Source organism: Tachypleus tridentatus, chromosome 7 (assembly GCF_004210375.1).
Source record: "Tachypleus tridentatus isolate NWPU-2018 chromosome 7, ASM421037v1, whole genome shotgun sequence".
Lineage (NCBI taxonomy): Eukaryota > Metazoa > Arthropoda > Merostomata > Xiphosura > Limulidae > Tachypleus > Tachypleus tridentatus.
The window spans coordinates 136922761-136935745 of record NC_134831.1 but is presented as its reverse complement, the minus strand read 5'-3'; the positions used below and the strand labels follow the sequence as shown (position 1 = coordinate 136935745).

At 34.8% G+C, this 12985-nt stretch overlaps 1 protein-coding gene across 17 annotated transcripts in view; it reads left to right on the top strand.

Annotated features, from left to right (window-relative positions):
• The window catches only part of LOC143256682 (muscleblind-like protein 1), a 122103-nt gene that overhangs the window by 37208 nt on the left and 71910 nt on the right, over positions 1-12985 (top strand). For 11 of the 17 annotated variants that reach the window (XM_076514218.1, XM_076514208.1, XM_076514215.1 and 8 more), the window contains exon 2: positions 6188-6921. In XM_076514218.1, the coding sequence (XP_076370333.1) occupies positions 6751-6921 (171 nt within the window). In that variant the 5' untranslated portion in view covers positions 6188-6750. Of the gene's footprint in view, positions 1-1271; positions 1424-2359; positions 2582-6171; positions 6922-12985 lie in introns of those variants that run through there. The other 6 variants (XM_076514223.1, XM_076514219.1, XM_076514211.1 and 3 more) reach the window with 4 other exon arrangements.

Sequence of the window (12985 nt, the reverse complement as noted above, 5' to 3'; positions counted from 1 at the left end):
TGTTTTATGTATTATATATTATATGTATATTATGTATTACATGTTCAGTTTTCATTGTCATGGAGACAGATATTGATAATTACTTTTGTCCTTTGCCGAATCATTTTTGAAAAGTAATATAAAAATTTAAATATAACATAGTACGTTCAAAGACGACCTTTCTCCAAGTGTTTCAGTTGCAAGTCTATAGGCTTATAACGCTATAAAACTAGATTTCTATACCCATGGTGGGCACAGCACATTTACCCAATTGTGCAGCTTTACATTTAACGACTAAGAAACAAACGTTTAAAGATAACACAGAGCGTTTTATTTTCCCAAACAAATTCACTTAAAATGCATTGATTGGAAATAATATATATATGTAAGAACATGACTCCGAGATTAGAACCTATAGCACGTGAATGTATTTTCCATTATCTATAAAATTGTTTTTGAGCACACTGATTTGATTATGCTAAGCTGATGTAGGTATATTCGAGTTATTATTAGACATAGAAGTAAGTGTATTATGTTTAAAAGGTAAAACAGTGTCATAAAGAGGAGGAGGGATGCATTTCTAAATAGTGTATACACTGAATACCACAAGTGTTTATGATATATAAAGAGTTTTCGCATATGATATCCGCCATATTCCTTTAATTAATAGCACATCTGATTTTTTTAATTTCTGGGGCGACCATGTGGAGGTGGGGGGCGGCCTAGAATGGTACTACACCTTAAGGTGAACCATAGCCGTCATTAATAGTAAATATGATCGTGCAAGCGTACATTAAACATGAAGAAAAGAATATTTAAACATCTTTACAGCAGCAATCATTAAATGTTTCCTCACCACGTCACTGTTTATTGTTAACGTCGACTACGTGTGTGTGTGTATATATACAGTTATGAACAACCAGGTTTATACTGGCAGTTTACTAGTAAACTGAGGCATGAGTAAGTGTTGGGAGAAAACGTTTTGACATCACAAGGACTCAGCAATGTAATTTGAGTAGTGTTGAGTCATAACCAAGATTTAGTCACTAAGTTTTGCTGAAGGCCACGTGTTTGACAACACGTACTTAGTTGATTTAGCACTGAATAATTGTGACACTTCCCCAAGTTTTCTAAAGCCTACCACAGATTCGTCAGAATGATATTCTTGGCTTTGATAAAAGTTAGATAAGTTGATGTAATTTAATATCAATGATGCAAAAGTCATATTCCAGACCACAAGAGCATATCGTTTAACGAGAAAATAGACCACCTAGCTGGTAATGGGCAGCTAGCCCTTGAACAACCACCTCACAAGATCTCAGAATGATGCCGTCAGTGGAATAGTATGTGGATTAGGGACCAGGAAAAGGTAGAACAGAGGTCACCCTGGTCAACTGGACGAAAGTGTGTAGAAGTGGAATGAGTGTGAAAGCAAGTTAAAAAGGCAGGTGCTACTTAAATCATATTTGATTTAGTATGGTTACTAGAAGAACACTGAGAGTAGATTATTGGAAGAAAGAAAACCTGTAGCGAGGCTAGTGCCAAAATCCTCAACTGTGTGATAGTAGTAGAAGTAATAATATTAACATGATTTTACTTACGTTTCGTACCTAACATTAAATATACTTAAAAGTAAAACATATAGACAACAATTAATTACAATATACTAAAAGTGGATGTAGCTGACCTGCTGGTTCCTTGTCATCGGTGATTCGAGAGTAGAGATTGCGCCACATCACCTGTATTCCACACTGACAAACGTGCTATGACGGGACTCCATAATTAGAGAAAGGAGAAACAGTACTATATTCGGCACTAAACTCCTCTGACATACAATTTGAAGATTCAAAACTCATAATCTTACATTAATTTTTACATTTTCAATACGTGTAAATGGTATTTTTTATTTTATATTGCATAATAATTGCATTTAATCTTTTAAAGGTCAGCGAAGCTAAACAACTGTATTAGGTATTCCTTGTAAAAAAAATTGTTTTATTTTTAATTATTTGCCGTAAATCTGTAGTTAGCTTTAGATTAACAGGTATTTGTTCGAACGAAGTCAATTAAGATATTTCGTATTTAACACCGCTGTGAAATCGTAGAAATTAATTGCCGTAATTGTTAAAAGGACGAGAAAACCAGACATCGACTAGACCATATTGATTTGCATAACGAATGATCGACAACTTCGTGAAAAAGTGTCCTTGAAATAGATGTATCCGGGTTCATCGACGAAAGGGTTACACAATAGAGTGGTGCTGAACAGGTTTTGTTATATATTAAAACGGGGTAGGAAAGGGATGTTTTGTATGGTTGAAATTATTTTAATTATATAACTGCTAATAAAACTAACTGGCTATATCATATTATAGACTGATTTACCGAACTTATAAGGACAAGATGTCAGTCAAATAAGAAGAAATATCTAAATTTACCACGACCATGGCCAGGTGGGTTAAGGCGTTCGACTCGTAATCCGAGGGTCGCAGGTTCGAATTCCCGCCACACCAAACATGCTCGCCCTTTCAGCCGTGGGGGCATTATAATGTAACGGTCAATCCCACTATCTTCAGGTAAAAGAGTAGCCGAAGAGTAGGCGGTGAGTGTTGATGGCTAGCTGCCTTTCCTATAGTCTTACTGCTAAATTAGGGACGGCTAGCGCAGATATCCCTCGTATAGCTTTGCGCGAAATCCAAAAACAAACAAACAATCATTCTATTTATTCAGATTACCCCAAGTAGCACAACGGTAAATGTATAGGCTTATAACGCTAAAAACAGGGTTAGATACCCGCGTTAGACATAATACAGATAGCCATCGCATATAAAAACCACGCGTGTTAAGGTTCGCATCCCCCTCGTGCCAAACATGCTCGCCCTTTCAGCCGTGGGGGCGTTATAAAGTGACGGTCAATCCCACTATTCGTTGGTAAAAGAGTAGCCCAAGAGTTGGCGGTGGGTGGTGATGACTAGCTGCCTTCCCTCTAGTCTTACACTGCTAAATTTGGGATGGCTAGCGCAGATAGCCCTCGTGTAGCTTTGCACGAAATTCAAAAACAAACCACGCAGTACTAAACTATAGCAAAGGATTGGTCCTATTCTGCATACTGCACACGTTACAAGTATCTAGTATCATGTGGCAGTGTATGGAAATTAATGTACAGCGAAGATTTTAAAAGATAATACACACGCGCACATATAGGTATATATAAAAAGAATACTATTGAAGGAAATTGATATTACGTAAAATATAATAAAGCAACAATGCTCGTAGTTTCTAAGGTACTATACGAAATATACAATAATAACTGTGAAATACATAATATCGTATTATAAATAACAACAATGAAATGTGATGGGTGGGCGTACACACTACCATATAATAAAACAATGTTGTAGCATTAAACACAGTTCACATAATTGTACATAAAGCATAATATAACCAACAAACATGGAAGTAGTCGGAACATGATGGTTGGGCATATGTTGGACATAAAATACTTTTTAGTGCAGGTAGTATTAATTACTTTATTTTGTGATTTAATATTTCATGAATGTTTATTTTTTATGATAAGAGAATTAAATGCAGATAATTGTTGAAGTTGTGTTTTTAAATTATTGCTATCGTGGTTAGGGGAATTTTTTAACGCCTCAGTGAGAGATATAAATAGCGGCAACCAAACGAGAGCGAAGCTGAGTGAAAGAGAGTTTTGGTCATATAAAAGTTAGAAAACGTGAAGTTAACCATCGTAGAAATGAATAGCCTAACGATTGATATATTAAAGTGAAGTTAATAGTTTTCTGATATTTTTGGAAAATAATTTGTCTTGCCAAAGAATATTCTAAAGCAAGTGAACCTACCTTTTTGGACTTTGACAAAAAGCGCAAGATTATTTAGAAGTAAACCTATATGCAAAAAGCAGACATTTATTGAAAGTAGGCTTAAATACGAAAAAACATTCATTTGATAACTTCAGCTGATCATTAGTCGTACACTGGTCAATCATCATAATGACGCCTTCTTCTCGTGGCGAATCTGATAAGTTGTCTTTATTCTGTCTCTTCTGGCAGCAACATCCATAGTGACAGCGTACATCATATCTTAACGAGCTAGTATCAATAGTACTACCATGTTTGTTAAAGAAACAGCCCTACCACAAATTGTAACAATAGATAATCAATCCAGTCCTCCCACATATTTTAACAAGCTAGACTTACCACAAGTTGTAACGATAATACTATCACTTTTGTTAAATAGCTAGTCCTAACACAGATCGTAACGATTCAGGTTTAACACAGAATTAAATATGGTAAATATACACAGCAACACATAATGGATTATTGGATACAATTTTACAAGTTCAATAACACTTGGTTTGTAACTTGAAGTTTTAAATAATCTAAAACTATTACACTGGTCAGTCATCGCAATGACACCTCCTTTTCGTTGCGAATCTGATAAGTTGTCTTGATTCTGTTTCTTCCGGTAGCAAGCAACATCCATAGTGACAATGTACATCCTACCAGATACTAAAACTGTGTGTAGTAACATTAAACAGGGTTTATTTAATTGTATGTAGAACATAATACAACAAACCAACGTGGAAATAGTTGGTCTACTGGTACATAGAAAAAAAACATAAAAATTATGCTACACACTCTACCTTAGGTTGAATGTAACATACAAAAATATAAAAGTAATTTTAGTTTAATGTGTAGTCATAATGTTTGAAATTTTGCACCCAAGGCCTTGTCAAAGTGCATCTCTCTACCACTCAACCAAATTGTTTTGCTCGACAGATATATTTCTGTTGGTAATTTCCCCGACGAAGAAAAAAAACCGTTAATGGACACTATCTTCTGATTGGCATGACAAAGATAATAAAAGTATCACCCCGACTTCACGAGACACTTTTCATTTTTGGCTTGGTTAGCTTTTCGTTTAGTGTTTTTTTTTTGTGTTTTTTTTATCGGAAGATGTATCTTTATCAAATCTTACAGTTTTGACTACGAAACGTATTACCTAAGTCTGGTAGTCACCAGGCTGAGTGACAATAAATAAGAACATAACAGTGTCGCTTCTTTTAGTTATCTTTCCAGTTAATCCAAGATATGCCTTCAAAATCTTCCTCTGTTTATTGTTATTATTTTTTACAACCATAACATAGTTACATTTTAAATGCTCTTTTATGTAAAGAAAACAATCATTGGTTGTTTAGTAATGAGTGCAATTATGCTTTACTTTATCTAGCTTAAACAGTGATTTATTACTTATTTACAATTAAAAGGTATACAACGTTAAAATCATTACACAATATATTGTTAGTAAAAACAGGGACTTGCCCTACAAAAACACACTAGTTATGTTTCGGTGTACTATGACGCCATCTTCAAGAGTAACGGTAAAGATACGGTTGAGATTTATATATCCACATAATCGTTTACCAATAACGCCATCTCGACCCATGTTTTGCATCTATCTTGTGCGTTATTATTTCTAGACCTGGACCAGCTTTCTTGTTTAGTACTTTATTTTTTGATAACTATTTCATGTGTAATAATTTTAATGTTGTATTTATTTTCATTTCAAACAAATGTTTTACATAAGCGTCAATTTTAGTTCATTCGTTTCATTATTTATTTCAAATGCTGTGCTGTGTCAAAAGACGTTAGAGATTACCGCACGACGACTGAAGTACTTCGTATAAAAACAGTGCAGTCATGATAAACATGACTCGTGTAACTGTAAACCACAATAACAGCAGAGATTGTTTATACGACTATACAAAGAAAAGAAAAGAACGCAAATAGAGCACGCTAACGTTTGTTTGCTTGTTTTTATTAAGCACAAAGCTACATAAAGAGCTATCTATGCTCCGACCACCACGGGTATCGAAACCCGGTTTCTAGTAGAATGAGTCCGCAAGCATACAGCTCTGCTACTTGGAGGACAACTTTATAATGACAAATAACATGTCGTATACAGAGTCTAAAATAATGAAAAGTGTATTTGTATAATTAAACCAGTATATATTACTATTGTATAGAGTACAGTAACACGTAAAAAGTTCAAAGAATAGAGAATGACAACAGAAAATTATATAATTTGTATCAACTTGTTTGTAAGACGAAAATTATAAAATGTAAAAATGATCATTTTTAAAATAAAACTGTCCAGTAAAAGTTTCAGATATTTTATGTTTCAGGTCTGGATACCTCTAACCCAGCGACAGACTCCCTGCTACCCGTCCAGCTTCGCCCATCCTGTCCCACTACAGCCGCCCAGCCTCCAGGAATGCTAAACCTCTTTATTCAGAAACGTCTTGCTGGGAGAAAACTTTGCTTTCGCCGTTAAAAATAATTTTTTTCTTGTATAGTACCAACTCTCTTGTAGTTTGTACTCGTTCAATATAGTTTTCAATTAATTCCGTCGAATTTTTGTGATTTTGTTAACGTGGAAGAAGATATGTCGGTAATATAAACTTGAAAGGGAAAAGTGGGATTTAAGCCGACATTGGATTTTGTATCTCCGCAAAGACCTACAGAACACACTGCACTAAGAGGCCCAAGTCCGTCTCGATTGATTATCTAGCGAGATTAAACTAAATAAAAACTGGTTTGTGTCTCCTTCGGCATTGTTAGTTTTGTTACTCGTCAAAGTCTCACACTCCTTTTCCCGCCAAAACATATCTCAGTTAGCTTCAGAAAGTTGCTCGTGTCCAGAACCGCTAAAAGGTTCCCTCTGTATTATCCGAACCAGCTGTTAATAATGGCCATGATAAACAACGTAAAAGATTCCCGCTGGTTGCAGCTTGAAGTATGCAGAGAATACCAAAGGAACAAATGCAGTCGCCCCGATACGGAATGTAAGTTTGCTCATCCGCCCGCAAATGTTGAAGTCCAGAACGGCCGAGTTATAGCGTGTTACGATTCCATCAAGGTAGGGTAAAGATATTGTTTTACTTTGTTCAGTAAACGTTAAAAATGAAGATTAATGTGTAAATATGTGTGATGAAAAGAGTGCAAAATAAAAATATGCATTGGTTCTATGAAGAACCTGTCAGGTACTTTTGTAATTAAGACCACACTTATGGGCATAACTATTGAGAGTTATTGGTTTTAGATCATGCCAAAAATTATCAAATAATATGGTTGGACATTTCAAGTATTGTAATGGCGTGTACAAGCTGGCGAACAATGATTAAAATTATACTTGATACAAGACAAAAGTATTAGGCCTATTATTATAAATTATTTTAATTTTTGAAAAGCAGTATGGAATTAGATAATTACAAATGTAATAGGCCTAATACTGTGACAAGTATAATTGTAGTAGTTTCAGGAATTTCGGAATAGTTGGTTAAACTTGACAGGCACTACTGAACACTACAGAGTATTGTGAGAAAATACTAAAGTGTCGGTTGTATTGTTTAGTTTTGTCTGATAATATAGTATACCCTTTTAAATTAAACACAGTATTCAACAATGCGTGGTTTTTTTTTTTTTATGTAACCTAAAATACGTTATTTTGTAATATTTGTATTATTGTTTATGTTGGACAGAACAATATAGCATAGAGTCCCAAAATTTTTCAGCACAAGGCCCTCAAAACATTTCACAATTGGACTGTGGTCCTCGTCCAATGAACCTGTAGGTGTTGAGTACCTTAACAGTATTATGTATATTTGATACGGCCCCCTTGATATACTCTTCTGCGCCCCCCTTCCCAGAATTCCATGGATTCTAGATTGGTAACCTTTATGGTAGAGGCTTATGCAGGAGCTGTTGTGTTTTGCGTACAATACAGTGTAGAATAGTATACTGTTTGCGAGAGAAACTGTATGTGTTGTTTATAACAGATACAAAACAATACTTTATTTATTCTGAGCACTATTGTGCTTTAGTGCTATAATACTTCAATACTTGTGCTATTACACCACAATACGGGACAACGCAAAATACAAGGTATGTTGTTTTTATACTGGCATATATATTGTGTTAGCTACACATATTATGTTAATACTATTACAGTGGAACCAGCTTTATTGTTTGTTTAGGACCTAATACATCATCCCGAAATTTTGCTGTTAAACTTAACATTCTGTTCGGTTAAACAAATTAGAACTCTAAGATGCAAACGACTTAGATGTTTGACTTGAATCTTATACAGTAACTGCTGAGAAAATACAAACTTTGGATGCAAAACAGTGCCACTTGAGAATATTACAGCATTTGTTTTTCTAGGCTGTATTTCATGTATCGTGGATTTCCCGTTACTTATACGGGAGCTGTAACCGTCTTTCTTATTTCAGTATCTAAGCAACCGAAAGTTCCTGCTACTAGAATTACCTCAATTCCATTAGTGAACACGTGCCAGTAGAGCTGTATGGCACGTTTAGTTTTCAAGAACCCTATATGATAGCAAATTACATATTCCGAAGTCGTGGTTTTTGTTCTTTTTTATATCACTGATATGATATTTGTACCACACTTAAATCTTTACGTGTGCTATATTTTTTAAGTACCACTATTTCTGAAACAATTGTATACATTACCGAATTATTACAGGGTGTTCGGAAAGTCACTGTGCAGTTTTGTAATCATATTTTATTCAGTCTATTTCAAGCCAGCAACTAATAGCGGTGTTTAGAAACAAAATAAGAAGGATCCAGGCTTGTATTGATGTCAACGGGGGTCACTTTCAACATTGTTTATAATTGTCATTCATATTTACCTCCTGTGTTCTATATTGAAACATGTCTGTTAATAAATATATAAGTGCACAGTGACTTTCCGAACACCCTGTAGAATGAGGTATGTTCCTAAAATAGTTTTGGTACTCGTGTGCATAAGTGGCCTGTTTCCATCAGCTAAAAGCATTTTGTACGTGGAAAACATTTTGGAATTTATAATTTCAACAAAGTACTAAATAACATAATAAGAACCAAAACTGCTACCAGTCTGTCTAAACAAGTTGTTCCTCGCCTTCATAATTAAATTACTTAAAACCTTTTTCGTTCGTAAATTGATTCTCCCTAAAACAAAAGATGGTGTTTTAACAAATTCAGGCTACAAAACAATAAGTTTTCAACAATCAAATCAATCCGAAAAACTAACACGAATATAAAAAAATAAATCCGTATAGTTGTTAAACTTTTAACGTTAAGAATACCTTGCATGGCCTGATGGTTAGGGCATTCGATTCGCAACGTGCACATCGCGAGTTCCAATCCCGTTATCAAACATGCTCGCCCCTTTCAGCCGTGAAAAGTTAAAATATGAAGTTCAATCCTACTGTTCGTTGGTGATGAGTAGTGTTCACAAGCTGGCTTCCCTTTAATTTGTCGCTTTTAAATTAGGGACAGCTAGTACAGCTAGCTCTCGAGTAGCTTTGCGCGAATTTCATCCATGACAACAATAAAATCGAAGCATTAACATACAACGAGTCTCTTAAAACCTTTCAGCTGTTCAGAGCCTCTTTTAGGATTTAATAAATATATGTTCAGTGCTCAGACAATGAAGATCATTTGAAATCTAAGGTTAAGTCCAGTCAGGAATACTTTGGGAGTATAAAATGACTTCTGGCCTTTAGCAGTCTAACTAGGATTTCAATTCTTATACATCAACAACAGTTTGCGGTATCTTATTATTATTATTATAGATTCCGTGCTTAAAGGTACCTTATCACACTGTATAGTGACACATTAAGCAGTCTTCCTGCTTCTAACGAGAAAGTATTTGTTCATCTGACGTTATGAGCACGAGCTCATGGTTAACTGTGTATTTCAGTGTTGTTAGCGCTCGGTGGTTTACGATAAGTGAGAACTCCAAAAATTCGGTTTTGATACGCGCTGTTAGCAGAACACAGATATACCACTAATTAGCTTTACACTTAAAAATAAACGCAAAGCTCTTCAGCAAACACCGAACCCACGTTTTTAGGTCTTGCATTAGCACAGCTTTCTATTAATATCTGGTTCGAGAAATAGGTTGAAATAAAGGTAACCGTAAGTTTGCCCTCAATAATCTTAGGTCTAATTTGTTACATTTCTTGGTTGTTGTTCGTTTTTTGTTGTTGTTGTTATTTGTACGCGCAAAACAAATTGGACTAAAAATTAATGAGGTAAAACCTGCATAACCGTTCATTTTGACCCATAGTTTGAAAACAAAAGCACTTAATCTTGAGCTCGTGTCATATTATTTCTTGTACTGTAAAAAAGTATACACGAAAATAAACTGATTTCTATATATGAACCGTTGACATATTATTGCTGCTTTGTAAAAATCCACGTTCTTCATATCGCGTGCTGATTAAAACAGACATTACTATGTATTTGTAGTGACTTTTAAGTATTGCATCTCGTAGTGTGTAGTGAAAGCAGTTTTTAAATTATTCTATTCTAAGCAGTTTCATTAAAAAAATTTAGTAACAAAAACACAAATATTTTTAACTAAGCCTATACCCCCTCCACCCAAAAAAACACAACAATAAAAAACAAATAGTCGATATTGGTTATTTATTACTCATGACATGCATGTATACTGTAGCACTTTCTTGTTGTCGATTACACTATTTTGTGTGAATGGTTCAGTGAACATCGTGTAAGTAGTTCATGGTGAGAAAACTGTTTACCTTAACGTAAGAGAATGTGTGATGGAAGTCTGGATAACTGTTAACTGAAGTAGGGTGAATCTTGTTTAACACAAGAAAACAAAATCATTTATCCTCTTTCTTTTATATCCCTTTATGCAACTCAATTCAAATTAGAACGATTTCTGGGTATTGTCATATTTTTTACCTACATTTCTTGAGCTGTATTCGACTTCATGATCTCTTGTGACCGTTTTCTCTGCAAGATCTTACGAGCGTTTATCGACAGAAACCAGTAAACGGGTGTTTCAGTGCTAATGACTCTAATGAGCAAGTTCATTTGTTGAATTTCATACAGTTACTCAAGGTCTATCAGCAGTATGGCCAGGTATTTAAGGCACTCGACTTGTAATATGAGGGTCGCGAGTTCGAATCCCCGTCACACCAAACATGCTCGCCCTTTCAGCCGTGGGGACGTTATAAAGTGACGGTCATTCCCACTATTCGTTGGTAAAAGAGTAGCCAAAGAGTTGGCGGTGGGTGGTGATGACTAGCTGCCCTCTTTATAGTCTTACACTGATAAATTAGGGACGGTTAGCGCAGATAGTCCTCGTGTATCTTTGCGCGAAATTCAAAACAAACAAACAAACAATCAACGGTAGTCGTCCCTAATATTTAAGTGATAGATTAGAGGGAGGGCAGGTAATACGACCCCACTGCCAGCTGTTAGGCTATTTTTTACTAAAGAATAAGAGTACTGGCCAAAATATTATAACACCATTACGCCTGAAAGGGCGAACATACTCGATTACATATTTCGACATTGTGACTCAAAAATTGAGAGTCTAGTGCTCTAACAATGTAAACTACTCTGAGGTCTGAAAAACAAATAGCAAGCAAGAATAAACAAACGTGGGTATAGAAGAAAGTTCGGGAAGTTTTGAGTAAAACTTCCCAGACTGTAACTGGCAAAGCTAACCTTTGAAAAGAAACAAACAAAATGGCCACCAGAAAACATAGCCAAAAGCGCTTTTTCCATACTAATGTTATTGTAAAACTTTTCCAACACTGCTTTCCCATAAAATTAATTCTATTAGTGGCCTTGGTTCTATAACAAAGCTATGTATGTAATATAATACACAGCCTCTAGATGTATTTTCATAAGTTATTGTCATTTATGGAAAAGCTTTAGTAGAGTAAAAGTCATACAAAAGAGAAGGTGGCGAGAGAAAAAATGAGTTAGAACCTTATTTTATTATTAAGTAATAAAATATTAAATGTCTTTCAAAAAGAGAATTATTTTTAATATTATATTCTACCATTGTAGCTCATACAGTTGAAAAAAATATTTTAAAATATGAGACTGTATAATTGCATCTTTATTAAGGCTTAATCATTGAAGACGTAATAAATTAACTCAATAAATTATACAACATTATCATGTTGGAATACTGTAACTGCTCCTTTTCTTTATTTGGTGGCCATTTTGTTCTAAGATCTATTGAAATTAAATTTGGATTCAGCGCCCCAAAATCACGGGGTGAGATGTTTTAATTTTTTAATTTTAATAGTAATATGCAACATTGGCTGTTAAACTTGGTATCAGTACCCTAAAGTCACAGGGGAAAATGTCTGATATTTTTTATATTAAGAGTGGTATGGTTATTTTTTCTAATTTTGTTATGCCCGTTTTCTAGTCTTTCTGCTTTTTTAAGCATTAAGTCTGTTAGTTATAGCTTGGCAGACAGCAGAAATGGATTTAGCTGCCCAAATCCTATCGAAAAATTATCTGTCTGCCAACCTTCACTCAAAAACATTGAAGGTTATTAGATATCTTAATAAAATGGAGTAATTTAATTTTAGGCTCTAGTAATGAGCCAGAGTTTTAAACGTTGTAAGAAACATTTGCAGCAAACTTTGTGGTTAAAGATTTGCCCCACAGTGGCACAACAGTATGTCTGTGGAATTAAACCGCTAGAAACCGTATTTCGATACCCCTGATGGGTGGAGCACAGATAGCCCATTGTGTAGCTTTGTACTTAATTCTAAATAAGCAATCAATAATGATAAATTTGATTATTTTTTGATGATTAATTAGGCCTTAGATACACAGAAAAGGGAAAATGTAATGATGAGATAGACTTACTATGTATGTCGTCTGGTGATTGTTGTTGTTTTGAATTAAGTACAATGGACTATTTGTGCTCTGCTCACCACGGGAATCGAAACCCGGTTTTTAACGTTGTAAGTCCGCAGATATACCGCTGAGCCACTGGGGGATTTGTCTGGCGAGGAACCAACGTATAAAACAAAAACACGAAACTATAACTTTCTTCGTCACACTTTATTCAATAATTTCATATTAAAGGTGTTATAGTTTAATAGTAAACGATTTGTTTTTCCTTTTAGGTTA